At 50.4% G+C, this 25,390-nt stretch overlaps 1 protein-coding gene across 2 annotated transcripts in view; it reads right to left on the minus strand.

Moving 5' to 3' along the window:
* LOC144174558 (putative polypeptide N-acetylgalactosaminyltransferase 10) overlaps nucleotides 1-25,390 on the minus strand; it is a 248,974-nt gene that overhangs the window by 185,193 nt on the left and 38,391 nt on the right. For both annotated transcript variants that reach the window (XM_077703327.1, XM_077703326.1), the window contains exon 2: nucleotides 11,169-11,433. In XM_077703327.1, the coding sequence (XP_077559453.1) occupies nucleotides 11,169-11,339 (171 nt within the window). In that variant the 5' untranslated portion in view covers nucleotides 11,340-11,433. The remainder of the gene's footprint in view (nucleotides 1-11,168; nucleotides 11,434-25,390) is intronic.

Below are 25,390 nucleotides of genomic sequence, written 5' to 3' on the forward strand. Positions count from 1 at the left end.
TCTCTCTCTCTCTCTCTCTCTCTCTCTCTCTCTCCTCTTTTTACGCCCAGAACCAATCTCAAAGTGCTTCAAGCAGAAAATCGCAGCCAACTTTTTATCCCCCCCTTCCCCCCCCCCCCCCCCTTCCCCTCACATTTGCAGCAGATAGCACATTCCCGTACGTCCGGCAGCGCGCCCGAGAATCCCCAGACACGGACGACTGGTCCTGCGTTTGCTTTAAACCGAATGCGCAGTGAGCGCGGGCGAGCCTCTCCAGATCCTCTCAGGCCCGAAACCATGAGTAAGCGCCGCATATCCCACGCGTGCGGCCCTATTCCACCAGAACCCGGCCTGCCCCGCGAGCCTCGCATTTGCACCTGGATTCATCTGCCTAAAACCGCGCGAGGACTACACCCAACGACCGACGCAGCGCGGGAGAAGGCAAGGGTTTTCGCGCAGAGCGTGCCTCGCATTCCCTTTAGCCCACAACCGCACACGCACGCGAACAAACCGTAGCAGCGGCCATTTCTCGCCGAATGCGCGAAGAAGCGGCCGGTGGGAGGCGCGGAAGGAGTAGGCGCGCATCTTCGAGGCCACCGAGCGTGAAGCAAGTCGCCCCCGCGGCGGGATAGGAACGGATGGGTGCGCACGCTTGCGCAAGAGGGCTCATTTGCCCGGAGTCCTCAGAATACCTAATTAGAGGCCCATTAGGGTGGACCCGGAACGTTTCCCCCTCCCGACGCCTTTCCCCAGCTGCCCACGGCGCACACATCCAAGGCGGGTGGCGCTCAGTCCCGTGCGGCGGCCAGCCTTCTCCCTCCGTCGTTCCCCAGACCGCCGAGCGGCGTCTGGTGCGGTATAATGCTCCCTTGCCCTGCAGGAAATGGGGCCCGCGTATACGGAGGGACCTGAACCCCGTGACGGGTAATGGCCCCATTAGGTCACTCATCGAAGCCAAAGCCCTGCTGCCATTTACGACCGTCACGAGCAAGGAGCGCAGATAACGGTCGCGCGGACGTTACCGTATACACCCGCCCGGACTCGCTCGGTAGCGTCGTTCTTTCCTCGGCGTTACGCGCTGTCTCTTTCTACCCCCAACCTTTTCTTTTTCGCTGCCGTGGAAGTAACGAAGATCACGAAGTCCAGACGCAAGATTTAGCCAGAAAGGCACGATGATAAAACATCGGAGTAAAAAAAAAAAAAAAACGCGTAAGGGAAGCGGATGTGCTCGCCTGGAACAGACAGTTTCGCAAGCGCCCTCGCTTGCGATAGAGTAATTAGTCTTCCCGTGGTTGAGCTCCAAGCTCGAGCAGACCAATTGTTTCAACTGACGGCGGCTTGGTTGAGACGAGCGTAGCACGGAGGAGGGGGACCCGCAACAAGGAACGGCTTCACAACTGAAAGGATGGCATTCTCTGAAAGTTACGGTTGACGCACTGCAGCGAGTAATTAACTTATCAGCGCCGCGAAGTTGCGCACTGGCACGAGATAGCGTACATAACGCAATAGTTTCACTACCATTGCGGTGGCTATATTCAAATGTGGTTACGCTACACAGTACAACTTCGTTAAGCTAAGACTGAAGACGCCAATAAAATATTATCACTCAAGTTCCGCCAATGTCTTTTTTTTTTTTTTTTTGAAGACGTAGAAAGCCACATTTAGTCGATCTAAGAATTTTTTTTCGCTTCAGTGGAAAATACTAACCGCAAGGTTACGCTAATTACCCATGTCAGGTTACAACAAAACACGTCTGTTTGACCAAAACGTCCGTACCCAGACACGCCAACGCATGCGTTCCAGAAAGACAGCGTTCCTACGCAGGCATACCAACCATCAACGCGCATAGAGCTTGAACAGGAATTCTTCTCGACTAGAGCTACTCACTACAAATGGTTGGCTATTGTTGCGACTAAATAAGCATTGTAGTTGTACACCAGCGTACGCATTATTGCAGGCCTCTGTCAGGTGGTACAGCATGCACGCAATGCCCTCCAGTAATTCAAAACGTTTTCTTTATTGTCATAAATCAGGATCTGCTTCGTTCAGACAGCTCGCTCGCACAAGCAGACAGAAAAGGAGAGAGGCGAGATCGTGAGAAAGCGAAGAAAGAGCGCCGTGATGACTGACCGCTTTTTTATTTTATTTTCTTTCACCGTCAAACAAAAACCTGTTTCACCAAGCTCCGGCCGCCAGCTAAGAGATGGAGCGACAGCCACACAGTTACCCGCTGATTCAACCGGAACTCGCCAATTGTTAGCATTAGCGGTCCCCGTAATGTCCCCGTAATAAGCCACAGAAATTATCCGGCCGGTTTTTTCCTCTAGGAAGCGAAAGTAATCGTTGAGAACGCAGCGCAGCACAAATAACGAGGACAGAGTCAACCAAGAAATGACGAAATTATGAAGAGAGCACGGAAAGGTTAAGAAAACCAACACCCACAAGGCAAGAAGCAGGCCTTAGCGCAAGGTCACCCACCAATCGGAGATTATTCGAACGCCATTGGCGATCGAAGAACAAAGCCTCGTCAGCGTGCAGTGGCCGACATTAGGGCGACCACGAAGCCCATCACCACCCACTGGGAAAACGCATTCGGCAGCTTTTGCGAGAGTAGCCGAGGAACGCGAGAGGTCAGCGGTGGTAGCGTCAAGGGGCGCGCGCAGTGAAGAAGACGCGACCGGTTCGACCCGTCCGGGAAACCTCACGGCGGACAGGGGGGCACGTGGTGGCCCAATTCTCGCCGGGTCTGGAGAAGTGAAGGCGGTGCTTTCTCTACGTTTCTCCGCCAACGGGACTTCCGCGATTGCGGCGGCGGCGGCGGTCGCGCAACCCGTAAAGCAAGTTCTCCGCGGCCAAGCCAAGGCCGCGCGGCCGTCTCAGTGCCGAAAGCGCCCAGTCGAGCGGCTCCTTCAGCGGTGCCAGATCTCAATGTCCGCTGGAAGAGCGACGCGCGAAATACTCCTTCTTTTAAGAGTTGTCTGTCCTTTATAACTCCACAACGTATAATCGTAGACCTATAATCCTACAACTAGAAAGAGGAGTTAATTGGCTATCCGGCAGTTTCCGTTTCGTAGTTATACGCGTACTCAATCCGTGAAAGTAATTTTTGTGGCTGTTTTACACGAAACTCAATACTCCAATTTCTCTACGTACTCATGATTCATCGTAAAGCGTGAATATGCTGAAATCAAAATCTGGGCTATTTATGTATAATTTGTAAGCGGACCCGGGCATCGCATGACAGGGGCGGTTATAGGATTACGGAGGGCCTTCGTCCTGCGCTGCACAACCAACGGGATTATGATGGTGGCGATAAGGATTACGGTCACGATAATAATTACTAAATACGTGTTTCGCAAAACAATCGATGGCAAGGGGTACTTCTTATGACTCTGCAGGAGCGAAAGCCACAGCGTTGCAAGTGAGTTAACAGCGGCACATCGGTCAGAGCTATTCGTATGCTTGTACGCTATACTGCGAAGGGCGCAACCTAGAGACGTCAGATGCGGGTCAACTTGACACAAGCAGACATTTTTGGCGTTGGCCAAATTCCGAAGGTTATTTCCCCAGTTTAACTGCACGAAGCCACCAGTGCAGAAGGACGAATTCGAAGTCGAGTTCGAGGAACGGCGTTTCGAGACGACTGAAGATACACACAAACCACGCGGATTAGATATACAGGTGTTACTTTAGAAGGCACCCGAAGAAAGGGTTCAAAAATACGAGCGGATTTTTCCACAATACAGTTTTCCGACAATATCACAATACTGGAGGCAATTCTTCAAGCAGGAAGGAGCGCCCTGAACGCACACACTAAGCGGCAAAGCCCACCAAAGCGGACAAACGCGCCTAAGTTGAAAGGCCGTTTAATAATTACCTTAGAAGGTACGTATTGCTTCTGAAATGCCGCTTCACCGCGAAACTCCGCCGAGATACACACAGAGAGAGAGAGAGAGAGAGAGAGAGAGAGAGAGAGAGAGAGAGAGAGAGAGAGAGAGAGAGAGAGAGAGAGAGAGAGAGAGAGAGAGAGAGAAGACCAAGATAGGAAAAGAAGGGAGGGAGAGAGAAAAAAGACGGAGAGAGAAAGAAAGATAGGGAGGAAGGGAATAGAGGGAGAGGGGGGCAAAAAAGCGGCGCACACGGGCGTCGACTGGACTCTGTCCCCAAGCGGCCCAGACGGCGTCGCCCTGATGTCCCGCAGCCACGCCTGATGTCCCCATTAGGAGCAGACCCTTTCGCCGTGTCCCAATCGGCGCATTCGTCATCGCGCGTGTACGGCAGAGAGGCGACGGGAATCGGCGGCGGCGGCGGCAATAAGAGGGCGCGACGCAGAGACGACGACGACAGCACCCCGCCGTAATGAGCCAGGGAACGCGCAACAACGGTTCCCTGCTTCGCGGAGTGATGATGCATGCAGCAGCGACGTGGAAATGCCGCCTTCCCTCGTTGGCCGGACAGGGCCGATCGGCTGCCGAGAGAACACGACTCGTAACCGGCCTCTCAGAACTACGCGCCTGATGCATCCCTTGTGCGGTAATTCACGTTTGTTCGTCGATTGCCTCTCTTCACCCCCGTTGCATCTCCCCGCAAGCTGTTACCCAACTCCTTCCCCCCCCCCCCCCTCCCTCTCTACCCTCACGCCCCGGTCTTTTGAGGCGTAAGAAATTAGGAAACAACGTTTTCTTGTCCTGAAGGCAGGAGCAACATCTAAGCAGAGTTGCAGCAGCTCTTTATTCGTGCATTAGCAGTCAAAAGATGGGTGTCCCGAGTACAGTGATCTCGACGCTCAATACACCGGAACAGAAAGACGTTCCTTACAGCCAGTTCTCTAAAACACACGGAGTACTGGGAGACCCCGCTGCGCAGCTCTGATCCCATAATCCAGCTACGCCTTGTCCAGATGGACGAAGAGGACGCCAGGAACCAAAATCTCCTGGATGACTAACGTGGCAAAGAGGGTCATAAGTCCTCATCTTCTGAGCAAATAAAGCTCTCTCTCTGTCTTACTTGCATCCCCCCTCCCAAGTACCCGGACGTGCATAACGGGATTCTTAGAAAGCCGACCACCTGAACAAAAAAAAACAGATTCCGGCAGGCGAAACTGCTCTAGTGCGAGAGAACCGACCCTGCTGCCAGGCACACAAAATTCAAATGAGAGCCTGGTGGCTAAAGGGTTACATTATAAACGGTCAGACTTGAGTGATGTTTAAAGTTGGCGATGAAGGGAAAATCGAATCAAGATGCGTACTTAGCGCTAGCCTTTTTCTAAACTAGAAAGCAAAGCAAGCGACTCAATCAGAATGACTGTTTATGAACGTAAAAGTTATGAACGGCAGCACCGAGATGGTTGGCAAGGGAGTAAGTAACCTAGGTTCTGTGCGACAGCCGGCCAACTAAGGGACGGTTAACTTCTCCGAGGGCATAGAGACGGCGCTGCGTGTAAAAAAAAAATCGTAAGAAAACTCCTATCAGGAATTATTCGATAGAATGTGAGTGCTCTCGCTGGGCTCTTCGCACTAACTTACCCAGGTGATTTCACTGCAGTACGCAAAACTATTGCGAGAAAGCAAACTTTAAGAAGACATAGTGTACAGTGGGCTCAACTGCCATACACTTGGCACGCTTGTTTATTAAGCCGGCTTCACTGCAGTACACAAGTGCATTCGTGAGAAGACATTTTACAGGGTGGCAATAAAGCAGTCATAATACAGCATGAAGCCCCTACGCCATTTTGTCCAATACAGAAGGCCCCCGTTATAACCAAGTCTCCTGGGCGGGAAACCATTTTGGTTATATAAGCGGCGTTTCGTTAAAAGCGGCGATTATTTGCTCTCTATGCACTTTAGTTGAGGCCGGGCAAAGCGATAATTCTACTAAAGCGATTTTGTTATAACGAGGATTTGCTGTTTATCAATAAGACTTTACGTACCCCAATCGAGTACAACGCGTAACCGCAACAAACGCACTATTCCGAACATAGTAACCCTACGACGTTTACAAATTGATGGAAACAGTCGCATGCTCCAAGAGTGGCAGCTTCGCTGCAGTCGAAAACGCCGCCGGTTCTGGCGCCTAGTCACACGGCGCGTTCCCGTAAACGATACGCGCGCCGGACTTAAGCCAACGCAATGACTACGTCAATTTAAAGCAGGATGCATAACGCTATTTTCGCAGACAAAAAAAAGGCTACAAAAAATCCCCCAACTGTCCTACCGTGTGCACTATACGCGGCCCATCCACTATTGACACAGCTTTTGCCGCGATATTACGAGAAAATGGGCCCGATTTTTAAGCGAGCCTTATATGGCTAGGGTTCAAAGTATTTTTGCCGTCCAAGAACGAAAACTCCTGAAGCTATGCGTGTCTTTGACGATCGAGGAGTTCTAAACCGTGAGACGCCGGAAAACGAACTTCCCGACGTGTGTGCTATTAGCAGGCGATCATCGCCAAAGTGGCTCGCCGTTCCAAACATGATTTGGACATCAAGCTTATACGTCTCATCACTTGTATATGCGTTCTGATATGATTATACACCAACAGGCACCATTTCAAGATGAGTAGAGTCAAAATGTAATGTATGTGTCTTTCGGATGAACGTCCTCAATTCTCAAGCGAAACACATTTTTTTTATATCTTACACTGAAATTCTGTAGCACCTCTGCGTCGCTGGTCATCCACTTTCCCAGAGTGGAATGACTCATGGGTTTCTAAATGTTGCATTTTATCAATCAATATATTCATGACGACAAACGTCGATTTACTGCGAGCAGCGCTCAGCACTTGCTATATCACTCGACGGAAAAAGAATATAATATAGTCACTTTTTCACCACGTTGCAAGCGACTTTCTGGGCCAAAAAAGTGGCTTGACGAAAAATATCCCGCACCTTGCCAAGACAACAAATGCCTCCCACCGATGCTACGGTGAGTAAAGCATCAGAGCAAGAAGTCTGTCTGGATTTCATTTCGACCCAAAACTTTTTCATTCCAAGTTCTTCGCAATTTATGCGCATACCTCGCTGTACATTTCAGACTTCCAGTTTTGCCTTCACGCACACTGGTTCACCTTTCGGTTGCTTTTACTTGTTTTGTAGCCAGGTTGCAGCGACTCCCTTGGAATGAATAACCAAACAGCTCGGGCACTCACACGGTTGAACTCGCCCTCATCCCTTTTTAATCTCTTAAAAGAAATATCTCGCCCAGGGTTCTCACAGTTGTGCCGTCGCGCTGTACCTGCTGCAAAGCGCGCGAAGTTCAAAGGGAGAAAAAAGGCAGCGGCGGCAGTCGGCTCCCTTTCTTCTTTCACAGACTCGAGAATCTTTGTCACCACCGGTTCGGGAGCAGCGGGCACCCGCAAGAGCAGCGACGGCGGTCTCAGAGGCGGGCCACACTGGGAATTTTTTACTCCTTTTTTCCCCATTTTCCCCCATTTTTTTTTTCTCCTTTCGTTTGGGCGTTAACGACTTGGGTCCCCACCGAAAGCACGGCACAGATTGCTTGCTATGGGCACGCCAGTTATTCCCCGCTGTTCTTCACCGCATTCTATTTTTCTCTTTTTTGCTCCAGCTATTCTCCGCGACTAAAATATACAAGAGCCTGTTGTTATAAGAGGGATTTTTTGAACGCTTCTTCCTTCTTCTCCTTGCAATGTCGCAACACAAGGCTACCGGTTCCAGCAAGGACAGACATTTCTTGTGGCGTGGTGCTTCAGCCGCGCAAACGCCGTTTGTTATCTCTCCCTCCTCGTCGTAAATCTCTTCTCGCGTTTTACGGTTCCTGCTCACGCCCAGGAAGAAAAGAAACACGTGTAAATCATAGCACGGCCGTTTTTGTCCAAAGCGAGGCTACAGTGAAGCGTTCATGTGCGCGCTTATTCATTTAGCTGCTTGATGCCGTCGCAGTGGCGAGCGCGAGAACATTAAACCTTCAAGTGGTGCTCGCGCTACAGCGTCCGCCTAGTCCCAGACAAGGACGAATAATTGTTCAACCGCCGAGTCGGCTCATGTCCCCCATCGGGTGCTCTTTGACCCACTTCCGGAATAAGCGACCGAAAATTAGCTACGGCAGTTTACGTCGCAAACCAAGTTGTAACCCGCGGCATCAGAATTACGAGTATGCACTTAGAGTAAAGGCTGGTTATAACAAAATCAAAACCTTTATCAAAACCTCGCTTTGTTCTAAAGCGGTTTATAGTCCTCATCTACGCATTTAGCGAAGTATGCTCATAACGAAGACAGTTTCCTGCCCCGAGGGCTTCGTTATAACGAGGGTTTAATGTATCTGCTCCATCAAAAGCTCAGCGCGAAATGGCGCCCGTTTCGACTCGCCTGCGGGAAGTGCCAGTGGCCACACTCAATCACTTCCTGGAACTGACACACTCACGACCGCGCATGCACAAAGGGAAATGCTTCCTACATTTTCTTCCTTTCTCTATAGCTACAGCTCGCGTGTGCCACGGTCGCAGAAACACATATGCAGAGGATCTGTCAGAAAGCGCGCCTCCCAGAAATCGCGCTCCCGTTGTTATTTTCTTTTTTTCTTATCGACGAACGCCGACGCGTACACGTGGAGCAACAATCTCGGTGATCACGGAAGGCAGCAGGCTCCGATTACACCGAAGCAACCGCCGCCGTAGGTCATAATTAGCCAGAGTGCACATGGCGCACAACTTGAGGACGCGGTGGCGGCCGCGCGAGGTCCGCCTGGCTTTCCTCGGCTTTAATTACCAATTAAAAGCGCGGTTTCGAACTCCGCGACTACTATCCATGAGTAGTAGGAGGTGAGTGGAAGGCAAGCAGATTTTATTTCGTTTGACGCTGCCAGTAACTGCAATAGGCGTACACCCGTGGCACGAAACGGGTGCACACGCTTACGACTGCGGCAACATAATAATCGCTTTCCCACTGGGCACAAAATGTGCACTCGGGGGCACCGACCGGGAAATCTACGCCAAATGCACGAGGATGGATGTGTAGCTTGGACGAGAAACCACGGCCCACAGCTGGCACCACCCTTTGCGTGCGTGCGTGCGTGAGATAGAGAGCAAAAAAGGGAGGGAGGGTGTCAGGTCACAAAATGCTCCCACCGCGCTAGCTTGAGGGATTTTTTTTTTTTTTTTGGCTGAGAGTATGAAGGTTCTTACGTATGTATACGTTACTTACGGACGTGCTCCCGGCGGCGGCGGCCGCTTTTCTGGTGAAGGCGAAAAGCAAAAAAACCCCGCGTGTTCGAGATTTCGGCACACGTTAAAGATCCCCAGGTGGTCAAAATTAATCCGGAGCCCTCCACTACGGCGCGCCTCATCGCCTGCGCGTTAAACCCAACAATCGATCGTATTTATTTGGTGGGGCATGGAGATGTGCTCGAAAACAGGTAAGGGCGCGCCTTCGCGCCATGGCGTGGCCTTTACATTCAAGGCGACTGCTAAAGGTGGTGTGACCGACATTTGGATAATACTATTTGATGGCGACGCGTTTTGTGTTCACAAAAAGCGAAAAGCTGGAAAAATGCAAACATTGATGCTTGCTGCGCGTTCATTTGCGAAGCCCTTTTCGCTGCTACGAACTTCCTCCGTCAAAAGTACGCGTATGTAGTTTCGGCGGGCACCCACTCGTAGTGGAGAACGAAAGTTTAATTTGTCAATGGCGTTAGCAGAACGGTGCGGATAAACCACAAAACCAAGGAACTGATTTAGTTCATTCAAAGCGATTGCTCCGCGATACGCTCGCTCATCCTGATGCTCTGCAGCCAATGCGTAAGTGGCGTCCTTCAGAGCTCAAGTGGATTCTGAAGCGCCACGTTGTAGCTAAGAAAACAATCAGTCACGGTCGCCACTTCATTCCATATTTTTCGGGGAACATAATTACAAGTACGACGGTGCAGACGGCAGAAAGCGTGAAAACTATCCAACAATTTTTTTGGGGGGTGAACACGCGAAAGTAACGCGACAATCAGCGTGAGCCTTTAACCACCATACGATGAAGTGCGCTGATATTTTATCTATATACAGTGTGACACTACAAATGATCTTGCTGACAGGCGCCCTGCCCTTGCGTGATCACCCTCAAAGTGGTTCTCAGATCGGCATTTCGGCATTAAATCGTATACAGTAACGAAAACACGTTCGCAAGGCTTCCTCTTTTATTGCTTGTATACCTTGCGCGAAAGTTCCATCGCGAGAACGGCCGGGCACAGTCCTGTACAGCGCCGTCGCCATTCGACCTCTAAGTGACCATCTTGACGTACTCTTCCGTCACACCTCAAAGGCGACCTACAAGTTGCCGTGGTAGCCAGCCACCTGCTGCAGCGGTGCGCTCCGCGGGGATTAACAGCGGGGAAAAGAGTCCAAATCCTTCCGGCTCTGTTGATCTCACACGGCCTCACGTGATTGGCCGCGCGTGGAAAGGCGTCACGGGTAACGGCGCGAAGGGCCAATCACATGCGACCGCGGAAGGAATGAACCCCGCCGGACGTTTTCCGGCACGCTGCAGGACTTGGACGTAAAAGAGTGTGTCTCCTGTCTGTGATGTCTCGCGCTGTAAAATGTGTGGGTGTGAAATAATGCCGTTGTTGAACGCGGTTAAAGCAAGTTCATCGGGCGAGAGCTGGGTTTGCACGTGCAGAGAATGCTCGGTAAAAGCGCACACAATTGTGCGCGTAGTTTTGTAGTTGGGCAAGTTGGTACACCTTCCTTCGAACGAAACAGCGCGAAACACGGGACACAGTGAAGAAAAGATGTACACAAGCACTGACAAACAACTGTTTATTTGATATTACGTTGTTTCTTATCGAATAAACAGTTGTTAGTCAGTGCTTGTGTACGTCTTCTCTTCACTGTGTCTATTGTTTCGCGCTCTTTTGTTCGAAGAAAACAAACAGCAGACGCTTCTCGGCGCTGTTGTCGGTTCAAGCGCTAACGTGCAGCGAACTTGGATGCCTCCAGCGCGTCCTGGTATCATTTTCTGATGGCACGCACCCTTACCCCGTTCCCCTCTCCCCACTGCTCCTCATGGAACAGGGGAGTTATTACACGCCTTCACTGCGCAGTCGCAAGATGCGCTGGCTCGACCTTGACTGAGCTTGAAGGTCAGATGGACGCCACGAGGGACGAGCCGTTTCCCGGTACGTAGCTGGAGTAACAGAGCTTCCGCTCTAAAAAAGAGGTTAGGAGAACAGGGTAAAGGAACTGACCTCCTGCTGCGGGTTGTGCTCCCTGGGCGCCTTGGGGAGGAAGGGTCCTCCGGAGACGTAGTCGAGCACCTGGTTGCCACCGGAAAGGCTCCGCAGAAGCAGCGACGTGCAGAGCACCACGGCCAGCGCCGTAAGCGCCAGCTTGAGCAGGCGCCGCGTGCTGCGACGCATGGCTGCACGGCAACCACCACAGCGCCGTCAGGAGGAGGACCAGGGCGGAGACATCCTCCTTCGACCCGTCACGGCCGCTCGATGGGGCCCCGGCCTGCACAGGAATGGAGGGGTCGAGCAGAACTTAGCGCCCCTTTTGGCCGATGCAAGCGATGTCAGTTATAAAAGGGAACGTTGGGAATTGTTTGTACCCAGAGGACAGTCCCGATACAAGCTGCAATTGCCTGCGGAGAAGCAGTTGAGAGGAAGAGAACGCTTGGAGTATTTCGAAGGATAAATGTCCCAACGGAACGAACGTTCTTCACGGGTTTAGTGGCTGAATTACAAAACGTACGGGTGAAGCGACAGTTAGTGGCGGATCGTACCGGAATTTCGCGTCGGCGTGCGCGCAGAAGAGAAACTTTTGCGTTGTCACCACCTTCTTTGTGAACGGAAGAATTTAGGCAAGAAACTAAGTACGCAACGACTGTAGGTGTAGTCGTCGCCTTGTCGCGGAAGTGATTGGCCAACGAGCTGTAAAAAACAATCCCTACTGTAACCGTCATCGTTGTCGTCGTCGACGCAGTGACCGACAGCAGCGTTGCATCGCGGGTGGAGAACGTGAAAGTGGAACCTCGTTATAAAGTTAGCTTCTGATGAAGCATGCACTTTTGGCGAAAGTTGGTCGGTGCTTCTGTCAATAAAACGAACAGTGCAGTGGCACATACCGCCTCAGCGGATTGGCGGACAAGCAGAATGTCAATTAAACTACGAGAGCATTTCAACACGTTAAGCCAGGGCTGATTGATCTTGATCGTAAACAAACACTACGCCGGCGCACATCCCCTCCGAAGGGGATTGTCAACCATGCACATAGACTCGAAAGCCTGCCTCAATGCTAAAAGGTTATGCCAAGCATCGCTCTAAGCCCGGGTGGCCCGCGCTGGAACTCCAGCAAATTGCAGTTTGTTATTCTTTATTCGTTTGTTTTTCTTTTGTATAGGCGACTAATTTGGGCAGCAGCACTTCACATAAATATATGTATTAACTGTCAGCGATGCTTCGCCAGACACCCCGCTAAAAGGTATACAGGAAAGTAAAGAATTAAAGCCGTTCCAATTAAAGCCGTGAAAGCTGTCGGAAGTGCAGAGCAGTGATTCGCCATAATGGGCTGTAGTGCCGTTATCCGCTCACTGCTACAACCCAATGCAATTCAGATTTCCCGCCACCGCTGTGCTCGCGCGCCCCCTGCCTGAAACAGCGTCAGCGGGAGTTCTGTTCTTTTCGTGCTTGCTTTTCCTCCCGCACGTGCCGGCGTTGCACTGCCACTTATTATTATTATCTTTTTTTTTTTTCGCTTACTATCGTAAAAACCATCCACACGAGCGTTCCTAACTAAATGAACGCGCGCGCTGGTGTTAAATGCGTATATTTTGCCTCAAAAGTACATGCAGTTTTATTTGCGCTAAACAACGGGTAGATGTACGACAAGTGCCATCGGTTCACGAGTTTAGAACGGTTATGACTATTTAAACCGCTTGGTTTTCGAAGCCTCTGCGGGATGCCCTACGACGGGTACGCTGGGGTCTACTTGCGTCCGTTATCTCGCTGCGCCGCCTAATTCCGGCAGTCACTTGACATCGACCGTTACAGCGAGCTACGACGACAATGCGAGCTCCTAAAGTGCTCGGCAGTTAAAATTTCAAAAGATTTTTTTTGGCTTCCCGGTAAGGCGAAGAACTAAAAAATAGCGCAGTTTATGCAGCATTGGGGAGGCGTTAAGTAATGGCCCGCCAGTTTGCCTCGGTAAAGCTCTCTACAACAAAACAAAAACAAAACAAAACACGAATTTTAAAAGTGTGCACGCATGGATGAATTCCAAAAGATCCATGTTTCTATTCACACGCTGTACTTACCAAAACAGGATGAAGCTTAAAGTTCAAAAACAAATAAAAATCTCTCACGCGACGCGCATAATAGGCTGCCCAGATGTAAAGGCAGCGACAACGCCACGGCTGGAAGCGACCTCACAACGGATTATTGCTAAGTTCTTTAGAAACAGTGCGAAATAAGGAGAAAAATATCAGAATGTAAGCTTGCTTTCTAAACTTCGCCTTGACGTCCAACAAGGCCGTCAGCCTTGATTAACATTATGCGTTGTGCCAACTGCAGAAACATGCGCGCTCTGTCAGCTCGAATTCTCAAACAGCTCGAAAAAAATGCAAGACAAGCGTGCACTGCTCGCGGAGAGGCTAACGTTTTAACGCAATAAGCTCTAGGAATGAGTCACCGTAAAAGCCTAATCCGTCGAGGGCGTTCTTCGCACGGGCGCTCGGTGTACGCAGGGTCCGCGCGGTATGTCGCTCAGCTGGCCGAACTACCGAATTTTTTAGCGCTTTCATCGCCATAGTGTACAGTATTTTTCGCATTAATGAAAATTAACAGCTATTAACGACAATGTTTTATTTATTTATTTATTTATTTATTTGTTTGTTTGTTTGTTTGTTTGTTTGTTTCTTTGTTTGTTTGTTTGTTTGTTTGTTTGTTTCTTTGTTTGTTTGTTTCTTTGTTTGTTTGTTTGTTTGTTTGTTTGTTTGTTTGTTTGTTTGTTTGTTTGTTTGTGTGTTTTCGCTCAAGGGCGTCGATACTTGGAATGGTGCACCAGCGTCTATTTGTATGGCTAGCACAGTGGCTATGGCATTGTGCTGCTGCGCTCAGGGACGTTCCATGCCATGGCTCAATCCCGGCCGAGCCCAGGGTATTTCTGACGAAGGCGAGAAATGAGAAGCGCCCACTTGTCGGTATGTATTTAGGCGCACGTTAAAGATTCCCAGGTGGTCCAAATTATTCACAGCCTCCCACTAGGGCGCGCCTCATAACCCAGGTGTACCTACGGTGCGTAGAGCACATACGTTTTTATTAACGAGTGCCATAACCGGACGAAAAAACAATTCGCGCCAATCCACCGTGTGACGATGGTTTGTAAGCGAATCTGTAAACGACACCCACAACGATTACTCATGTGACGTCACGGGAATTCACACACCTGGCTCTACAAAGAGTGAAACCAGAGACAAGTGAAATGAACTTAACCGCACCCTTTATTACTTAAACGAGATATTCTTTGTAAGGTTAAATCATTGCATGAATCATGAACGGTAAATGGTTGAGTTGTATTGGTGAAGCACATGATTCTCAAACTCGGTGTTAGATGATCTCACTTATCCTCCGTCTCTGCCGCCGCCGACGGAGGAGATGTAAGACGGAGATGTGGGATGTCATGAGTTCGTGTGAGCTTCGTTTAATTTTCATAACTCCTAACGCATGCGCAAGGCGCGCACACAGCAGCTACACGTACCGTACGTGGGCGGAACGCACAGCAGCGCGAGAGGTCGCGTGACGCTATCACGTGGCATTCAGCGAGAACGCAGGGGGTAATCCTGCAGATGTCATCGGTGGGTGCACCGCCTGTCTCCTCCGTCTCCGCATGGCTCGTAGCTCAATCGGTAAGACAACGGCCTCTCGCTCCGTTTCTCTATTCGTTCCAGGTTCGATTTCTGGCGGTGCCAGAGACTTCTTTTATGTTATCCGAAGTTTTGTGTTGACACCAACGGTCGCGACAGAACCTTTGGAAGGTAGAGTTAAGTTTTAACATCATCTGGACGGCTCAAATGTCCCAGCTCGTGCACGCAAACAACACGCGGAAAGGTGCTGTTTTCTGCACAACACAAACGTTACCGACGCGAAATTGTCGCCGTAGTCCGCCTTTCGTATACGAAAGGCGGACTACGGCTTCGTATTCAAACTTCATCCGCAATGTAAGCGCTTCTCCTCCCAACGTTCTAACGCAAGAAGCAATGCTCCCAAGGCTTCGTGAAAAATTTTACCACCCCTTACCAAAGAAAGTTGAGACGAGCGCGAAAGCTTCCTGCCATCGAAACTGCGTCAAAAGCGCGGCGTCAAAAGCTTCGCAAAAATGCGTCCAATCTTCGCTGGAAGTGCGCGCAATCGATCATCAAACCTTCCAAGACCCAGGTCGCAAACGGAGAAAGAACCCATGCGACGATTTTTCGCGCACTAAGTGTACACGAACGATCTAAATGTATAGTGATACGCGGTTTATGGGATAAAGGTGCACTATTGTACTCCTTTTTCGTGATCGATGCGGGTATTGTCTTATCTAGAACCGTTCTTTCTTAGCGATTTTCGAATAACTGTTTTGATAGAATGGAAGCTCGGTTTGAGGCACGCGCCGTGCGTCCAGAAATCTTATCAGAGCTTTTGGGTCTACCAACCGGTCTATGGGGAAATGCATTAGTTTTCCGACACATGACGCCATCGGCCCCACTAAGAAATCTCTCGCTTTGAAATATAAATACGCAAATGCAGTCACAATGCATGTTAGCTTCAAGCTCGCGAGGAGATAGTGTTTTATAGACGTGTCACACTGCACGCAGCTGAGTACAGTTGAGGCAGGCAGTTCCCCCTTGAGCAATTTACGACTATCCGCATCAAAGGCACGTATTATACAACAAGCGTTGCATGCCAGCTGCTTGCGGTATGAAGCGCGCTCCATAATTTATCTACCTCAGCGAGAAAAACAATCCTCTTTGACACCATGTTTCGCTTTTCAATATTGCCGCGTAGCCAAACATGACGACAGGACTTTGAAAGAATTAAAGTTTATCGGAGCGAACTTGTGTCCCTCAATAAAATAGAAAAATTAAAGCCGTTCCAGTTAAGCTGTCGGAAGTGCAGAGCAGTAATTCGCCATAATGGGCTGTAGCGCCGTTATCCGCTCCCGGCTACCACCCAAAGCAATTCAAATTTCCCGCTTCCGCAGTGCTCGCGCACACCCTGCCTGAAACCGCGCCAGCGGGAGTTCTGTTCTTTTTGTTCTTGCTCTCTTTTCTGATCAGCACCCCTCGTTCCTGCTTCACTTCCCCTTTGTTGACTACTACAGCCACTTTCGCGCGTCGCAGGTTCAAATAAAACCCAGAGTTCAAACTATAGAAGCTTGTGGAACGCGAAACACGCGCGATAAGCTGCTCCGTTCAAGCGCCCAGCGTTAGCGAGGAGGTCGGTAAGTGCCCTTCCACGACACGACTCGGCACTCACCTAACCCGCCAGCGTTCGGCTAGAGCTGCGTCAGACATCGCACTATGCTCGGCATCAAGCTTAAACATTTTCCGGTATATCCACGCGTTGCGCCCTTCTTCGTATTCTATTACCGTATTTACTCCATTCTAAGTACCCCATTTTCCCCACGAGTTCGATGCCCGAAGTGCCTAGGTGCTTAGATTCGAAAAACTTAAATTACCCCCCTCCCCGCCACAATTTTTTTTTTTTTTGTGGCCGTATCTCGACGATACGGGCGCAAGGGATAATGTTTTATTTTGCAAACATTCAAAACAAAGATAGGTACAGGCAATGAAACCACCACTCACATCTGATACCAGTCACCTTCTCTGCCATTCGCCTCCGTCGTGCCGCTTGGACCTCCGCTCTCAGTATCCCCCAGCAGGTCGTCTTTTGTTCCATTGAAGTGGTTTGTCATTGTGAACTTCATAAATGACTTGGCCACAACGTCAACTCGGGCCCGCTTCCACGCGTCTAAAATCCACCTTGCGATGGTTGCTTAGAAAAGGGGGAGCTTAGATCCGCAGGCAAACTTTTTTTCCAATTTTTTTCCCCCGGAAAGTAGGGGAGGGTGCTTAGAGTCGGCGGGTGCTTAGAATCGAGTAAATACGGTAATTTCTGCAACGCGCGCGCGTGTAAGTAGGAAAGAAAAATAAACAAACGCTACCGAATTTCCGCCGCTTCAAACCATGGCGAAGCCTGCACACCATTAGGCTTCAAAATTTGGCTACATAACCATCAGCGGGCGACTAAAATCTTTGATTTCATTGTAACGGCACTCAATCGACCCGCGCCATCAGGCACGCCATATCGGAGGGGTTATTTAAACATTTTGTTTTTTGTTTTGTTTCTCGAATTTTATGAAACGTCTCGTGCATGGGCATTTTCTTTCCCGTTTCTAGCGGAGGGGGAAACAAAAATAAAGAGAGGGGGGAAGCGGCCGCTGCAGTCGTCTTCCGCCCACCCGGTGTATAGTTCTGTACGCCTGAGCAAGACTCAAGGCGCACCTTTGAATGATTGATTGTAGGGTTTAACGCGCCGACGCAAAGCAGGCGATGAGGCACGCCGTAGTGGAGGGCTGCGGTTTGATTTTGACCACCTGTTCATCTTTAACGTGCGCCGAAATCTCGTACACACGGGCGTTTTTGCTTTTCGCCTCCATCAGAAAAGCGGCCTCCGCGGCGCACCTTTGAAAGCAGCAAGCAACCCGCCGCGGTGGCTCAGTGGCTAAGGCGTTGCGCTGCTGAGCACGAGGTCGCGGGTTCGATTCCCGGCCGCAGCGGCCGCTTTTCTGATGGAGGCGAAAAGCAAAAATGCCCGTGTGTACGAGATTTCGGCGCACGATAAAGATCCCCAGGTGGTCAAAATTAATCCGGAGCCTTCCACTACGGCGCGCCTCATCTCCTGCGTTGCGTCGGCGCGTTAAACCCCTCAATCAATCAATCAAGCAGCAAGCACGATAGCCTTTCTTAGCCTACATCAACGTGAAAATGTTGGTCTGTCTGTCTGTCTGTTTGTCTGCTCGTCACTCGACCGGTTCAGCCAACCGGCTAAAGGTTTGAAAGGCTCTTGATCAGGAAGTACATACAGTAATCCCTCGTTAACTCGCAGTCGCGGAATCCGCTGGAAATTTCGAGAAAAGCGGAGTTTCGAGTTAAGCGAAATGCGGAAAATTTGTGGCCAGCTAGGTCACTGAGATAAGAGCTATAGTGCTGGTAACAAAAGCTCCACTGCAGAGGGGAGATTTTGCAATACAGGCAAAACAATTCGAAGAAAAAGCTTTTTTATTATTATTATTGCGGAAGAAAGAACTGCGTGATACTCGCCTGTTTCAAGTTCGCGTCATGGTCCTAGAAAAAGCGTTCACCAGCTGCTCAATACATCGCATCAATCGTTGGTCGCCACCGCTTTTGTTGCACAGCAGGCGCAGCATGTTTCTTGTTTCTGCCGTTGTACGCACTTCTGGAGGCTACTCGTCGTCCGCATGATCATCTGCGTCGTCCACAGCTATCGCAACGATGTAGGCGTCGGACAGCATTCCGGTAACGGCGCCATCGGCCTCGTACAGCGTATACTCACAGAACAGGGAGGATTTTAGAGAAGCAAAGGTCTAGCTTTGCCTGTAGTGCCAGAAAAAGCGTAGTGGCGGCGTCGTGAACTACCGAGTTCGCCCGCTTGATGGCGCTGTAAACACGGCTTTGTAAACATGGCGGATGCTTTTTGCACAGGCCGCTTGAGCTCCTTAATAACATGGCTGCCCTCGCACGGCGGCCGCCGGCTCGCTGCTCCACGGCCGGACTCGACTCTCCTCCTCCCGCGCGCGAAAGGAGCGTCTAGTCCGGCCGTGGCTGCTGCTGCTGGTTCCTGGCTGGCACGCTGGCCGCGTGTTTACTTGCGCCGTGCTAGTGAAGTGATGTTACGCCAGGTGACCAGATGGCCTCGACTGGCACAGACCACAGTGAGCAGCAAGTGAAAACAAATCGTTTATTGACATCCGCAAGTTTACAGAGGCCACGACATCATTTCATTTCGATCGCTGCAATTGTACGTCGCTTTCGTGACAACATTTTTTTTTTGCCATAACAACTCGTTCACTTGCGCTAAGATTTCGAACGAAGGACACAAATGAGGTATTGACGGCGACAACGGTTTCGTTTGCACCGTCTTTATAGCGGAGTGCATAACACTCACCTTCTGTTGGAAGAATCAAATATTCTGGCCTCGACAGCTGTCTTCCGATGCGGAATTTCCCGCAATTGTCACTCCACAAGCACTCAATTCCCGTGTTTTGCCAGTCCTCTCAACAACTGATGGACGCAAACGCACATAACAGCAATAACAGTCACGAAAACTGTGCTCCGCGCACATAGAAGCGGTGGGCCGTTGCAGCGGTTTCAATTTGAATTGGCGGCTTTGTGGTTGCGAATTCAGAAACGAGGTGGTGCACCAGTCGGCTGTTCGTAAAAAGTTGCGTACATTTTTGCTCAACGGATGTTTGATGCGGAACTTGTTAATAATATTTTTAAACAACACATTGTAAGCGAACTGTATTGGCTGTTTGAGTCACGAAATGAATGTTTTGTATTCTATACCAAAAGTAACCTTTTACTTGCGCCGTCTGGTGGGCTTGATGGTCGAAAACAGCGCGTAGGTTGGTCACGTGGGGCGTCGATTTTTACGCCGCCTATAGGGAAGACAGGGAACGTCCGAGCTTGGGAGGCCTGGTATACTCCGCGTACGTTTGCGCTAACGACCGCGCTCGGCAAGTAGTGGGAGCTAAGCGCTCGAACAGATATCAGCTGCCTATCGCGGACTTTTCCTCTGATCTTCTCTGTCAACATTTCAAGATATCCATGGTGCCCAGATAAAACACATTTCGAGATGGTGGAGGGGAGGGGGCAAATACATAGCGCCTATGGGACCTTTATGCACGGCGAGAAAAATGTTTCTACTTAAACGATATTTCGAGATGTCAGAGTTGGAGTTAACGAGGGATTACTGTATAAAAAAGAGCTTTCCAAATTACTACAACTGGTGACGCGCGTTTTACATGTCAATATTGCTAAGTATAAAAAAAAAACATTAAGCGTATTTTAAGTGAAACACAAGTACATAACTGCGAGTAGAAGCATTTTTTTTTTTCAAATAAATATAGACGTGGAATAGTTTTTGCGGTATCAAATAAAAACAGGGCCATAAAAACGGTGTCGAGAGAGGCGATATAAAAGCAAGCACTAAGAAAAAGGCCTTCTGGAGCTATTCCAGGAACAATGGAAACAAAGGGTATCACTGGATGGTGCTGGAGCAGTTCGAACGCGGGAAAACTGAATCCAATTGAAGATCCATCATGGGATGAGGAAGAGGGAGGGGCGAGAGGAGAGGGTGTTACGTGGGAGCGGCAGCACAAGACTACCGTCTTTAGACGAATTTTGCAGCAAGGCAAGCAGATACGCGGTGCCTAACACTGCTTGTAAACGCCAGACAAACATCGACGATTTGCTACCGATTTCACAAGCCCACAACAAACATGACCGCAGTTCATATCAGAGCGGGAGTCAAACAGCAAGTGCGGCATGTCCTTCAAACGCTACAACCGTACGGCGTTCGAGCATCAGGCAGCAGCCCATAGAGCCGTGAAAAGACCTGCGCATCGATATTGGGGTGCAACGCTCCTCCGCAATTAGCCCCGGGTACAAACCCGGCCTTTTTTCTTTCATTTCGCTCGTGCAGCCGACATTCCGAGCACCTGCGCCTACGTACTATCACGGTCAAATGAAACGCGAACACGCAAATATGAAGCTCAACGCACAAATAGCGTGATTTCTTTTTATGCAAGCCAAAAGGACGCGTGGCTTAGTTACGAAAAGAAAGTTGGGAGAAGTGTATTTCCAAATATACCAATAGCGTGCTATTATATGAACTCTACGAACAGTATTTTTCCAAATTTTCCACGTTCGTCTTCATAATTTCGTGTTCGCGTTTCATTCGACGCCGATAGTACATCCATGCCAATCGCCCGTGCAAAGTGGGCGACTGACTGAACGTTCACGCTGCATAAGCCTTCCTTTGAAGATGCATCATCCAGTTCCCATTTGACAGCGAAATAGCTCAAGGCGGAGAAAAAAAAGCTACGCCTAGGAATCGCTATACTCATGCTGTCTCGAACTAATGAAGCTCGAGGGGCTGTCGTAGGAGTAAAAAGGAACGTCAGCCAGCCGACAGCTCGACCCGACGCGTCGTCGTTCCGCGGCAGCTGTCCCGCATGCTGTTGCCATAGCTACTGCCCGAATAATTATTTTGCCATCAATCAACGCTCGTAAGGCCCGAAGAAAGCTCCGTGGTCCCATCCTTCCCAGCAAGGAACGACGCGCGACTGTGCCCGAGGCCTCCGCTAATGGCGCCTGACGGGGCTTTCTATACTCGCATACCCCCCCCCCCCTTTTTTTTTTTTCTCGCACGCGTAGCGAGTCGAACACGAGATGATCTCCTTTGTGCATTCGCTTCAGCAGAACCCGAAATAACCGTCTCCGACGGAGGCGTAGCGCTGCTCCATTCTTTAACTCCCAAATGAGGATCAACTTTTTTAACTACTGAGAACCGGGCGAAATGGGTCGGCGTCGAATGGTGCTCTGTGAGTGTGTGTGTGTGTTGAATGGCTAAAATAAGCAAGCTAAAGCCGTCTAAAGCTGGCGCTGTCCCTCGCTCTTAAAGGCACCCCATACATAAGTGCTGAAAGGGGAAAGCGAGCTCTCCTGGCGACCCGAGACGGCCATCGTAAGGTGGCGAACGTTGAGAAGCACTTCAAACGCGATCCGTCAGCTCGGTTGTTCCTTAATTAAGAACGAAGCGATTCCTACCAGCACCACTAGAGAAAGGAATCGAGAGGTCTAACCGAAATACTTCATTCGGCAGGTGCGTGCGCTGCAAGAACGTAAACCGCTGTGGGATAGGAGCGAGCCATGTGTGTTGAGTATTACAGGGAAACAATAATTTAGAAAGGGCTTTAGGTGCCAAATGAGCGAAACATTGGCGCAGCTTGCACTACCGGTGCAAGGCTGGAGCAACAACTAGAGCTGGCGGCATCTCTCCCTCCGTTGGAGACCCGGCTGTTGCACCGCGCACATCCGATTCCTGAACTTGCCGCTGAAAGTTCATGACTGGCAGGCCCGGATCGCTTTGCCCACAGCCTTTCGCATCTCTCTCAAAGTGTATCGCGTTAGCACGCGCTAGAAACCGCGGCAACCGGCTTCGCAGTGTCGGCGTCTGTGCTCCCCATTTCAGGCGAGAACGCACGTGAACTGGCGAGTGGAAGAGCACGCGAGAGATCAGTCCACGAACGCTGGGCAGTGTTCTAGAAGGTCAAGCTGGCCGACGCCGGGCGCTCCTCACGAGGCGCACGCTGACATACGCTCGGTATTTTTATTGGTATTTTTGGGGAGCTCGCCACGCGGCGCAAGCCCACGCGCAAGCCTGGACGACACCGGGCGCTCCTCATGAAGCGCACGCTCACGAGTGCTCGGCTGGGCTGAGGTTCCTGGTAACGCCCGACGGCGGAACTGAAAGTTTAAACAGCTCTTCTGTTAATATCCTCGCTCTGCAACAGACACGTTTCATTAAGAAGCGCTCTTTACCACAAGGCGTTCAATATCGCGCGATTAAACTCGACAGTAGCGGGAGTACACCGCATATGAAAGGCACACAAACGAACGAACAGACAAGCAGCGAAGTCCACCGTCGTCGTCACACAGAGGCATGCAGGAACTAGCAGTGGAGTGGCGCGTAGGAAACAGATAGAAACCATTACAAAATGGTAAGGCGGATCGCAAAGCAAAGCGTCTCCAGCGGAAAGAGGACGAGTCCATTTACCAACGCAAGGCGAAAGCAAGGCGTCTCAGGCGTGCTCATTTATGCCTTCACGTTCACAGCCCACTAGAAGTGCTTAGGTAGGTGTCCCTTGAATTTTAACGCGAAGCTTTCGTTGGCTCGCTGATGGCGTTCGGTGGCGCCTGGAAACGCACTGCAGGAAATCCAACTTTACAAACTAGGTTTCCCGAAACGACGATGACGATAAGCAAAGGCCAGACAAGCGCCTAAGGAAAGAAACGCTTCCCGTAGTCGGAATGGAACCTGGGTCCGTCGCGTTGTGAAGCCGCCGTCTATCCGATTGCGCCGTTCCGACACGGTCGAGGCAGTTTGGATTTCGGACTTTGACTTAGACTCAAGTTGCACGGGAGAAAGCTTCGCGTTTTAACTATCTTTCTCTTAAGAAATGGGCTTTGATATTTTTCAATGCACTCCAGGAAATAAAGGCACCGCTTTTTGAATTTGCGCACGCAACTAAATGCCAGAAGCACTAGAGCAAGAGTTCCACCTCCGGAGTTAAAATATTTTGGATTCAGGCCACACACCTGGACACACCGAATTTGGCAGCGAGAATGGGCCCGTTGGGCAAAGAGTGGAGTGGCGATATAACCTCTAAGCAAAGAGTGCAACGGCACCCGCCGCTGTGCACCTCAGTGGATAAGGCGCTGTGCTGCTGAGCACGAGGTCGCGGGTTCGATTACCGGCCACGGCGGCCACTTTTCTTGTGGAGGCGAAAGGCAAAAACGCCCGTGTGTACGAGATTTCGGCGCACGTTAAAGATCCCCAGGTGGTCAAAATTAATCCGGAGCCCTCCACTACGGCGCGCTTCATCGCCTGCATTGTGTCGGCTTGTTAACCCCCCCCCCCCCCAATAAATCAATCTCCTTCATGATTGATGCGTGTACTGTCTCATCTAGAACCGGAAATGTGTACAGAGATCTTATAAGAGCTTTTCGGTCCACCAACCGGTCTATGGGGAAATGCATTAGTTCTCTGACAGGACGCCATCGGTCCCACTAAAAAAGCTTTCGCTTTAAAAGCGCGCGCCACATCAGTTTGTTCCCACCTCATGTAAAAAAAGGAAGTGAGAAAGTAATCACCAGCCGATCGCAAGGGTAGAATAAGAAGAAGAAAGAAAAGGCCAGCTGCGGCAAAGTGTCGAACGAGTACAGCGGCGCGCATAACAATCACGCCTCTCAGAACTGTGCGCACATACCGCGTCGGGAGCCGTGTCGCATGTGTCACGGTTTCACCGACAGGGAGGAAGGCAAAAAAAAAAAAAAGAAAAGCAGTCACGTTTTGGTCGAACCTGTCGGTTCGACGCGTATACGATTGCGCGTGTTCGGGCACTGACAACATCGACGTGGCCGCTTTCTTACAACGCGAGCGCGTTTGTCTGCGCGTGTGTGTGCCCCATCGGCAAAAAGAAGCCGACTCCACGAACAAACTAGTCTCAGCTTATCAATAAAGACGGGAAAACGAAATAAATGCAGCGTCTTTGAAGCTAGCACGGCCGTGATGCACAAGGAGGAAGGCCGCATATTTTAAGAGGGACAAGTGGCAGTTGTAAGAGTGAAACCGGGGAGAACACGCTTGCCGACACAGAGACGCCCGACAACGGGGAAAAGGAATAAATTGTAGCTGGCCGCAAAGCACAGCGACTAAGAAAAAAGTTTGACTGTTTTCTTGTTGTCGTCATATCTGCGTCATCGTTCGTGAAAGCGGAAATATAGGTATGCCTGGGAACGAGTTCGTAGATTTCCAGGGCGCCCGCGCACAAAATCATTCGATCGCGCGGTGGTGGTCAGGAAAATCAAAGCCCCTTTCTTAAGAGCTAGATGGTTAAAACGCAGAAGCTGCTTGAACCATGCCGTAACGGCGCAACCGGATAAACGTCGGCTTCATAACGCGACAGACCCAGGATCGATTCCGACCACGGGAAGCGTCTTTCAAAGCGAAGCTTTCTATGCGTCACTGACGGCGTTCGATATCGCGTCAGAACGCGCTGCGGGAAAGCCAACTTTACACAATGGGTTTCACAAAATAATGACGATGATAAGCGAAGGCACATCAAGCGCCTCAAGAAGAAAAACGCTTGCCGTTGTCGGAATAAAAGCTGGGTCCGTCGCGTTATGAATTGCCGACGTCTATGCGATTGCGACATTCCGACACATCCGCCGCGGTGGCTCAGTGGCTAAAGCACTGCGCTGCTGAGCACGAGAACGCGGGTTCGATTCCGGCCGCGGCGGCCGCTTTTCCGATGGAGGCGGAAAGCAAAAACGCCCGTGTGTCCGAGATTTCGGCGCACGTTAAGGATCCCCTGATGGTCAAAATTAATCCGGAGCGCTCCAATACGGCGCGCCTCATCGCCTGCGTTGCGCCGGCACGATAAACCCTACAATCGACCAATCAGTCAATCAATCAATCATTCCGACACGGTCGAAGCAGTTATAGATTTTGAACTGTGACTTTGACTCAGGTTTGATAGACAAAGGCTTCGTGTTTTAACCATTTCGCTCTTTAGAAACTGGCTTTGCTTTCTATTTGAGGACCTTGATGTGCCTCCGCTT

This window comes from Haemaphysalis longicornis, unplaced genomic scaffold (assembly GCF_048455015.1).
Source record: "Haemaphysalis longicornis isolate Haplotype H1 unplaced genomic scaffold, Haemaphysalis longicornis Haplotype H1 scaffold_3, whole genome shotgun sequence".
NCBI lineage: Eukaryota > Metazoa > Arthropoda > Arachnida > Ixodida > Ixodidae > Haemaphysalis > Haemaphysalis longicornis.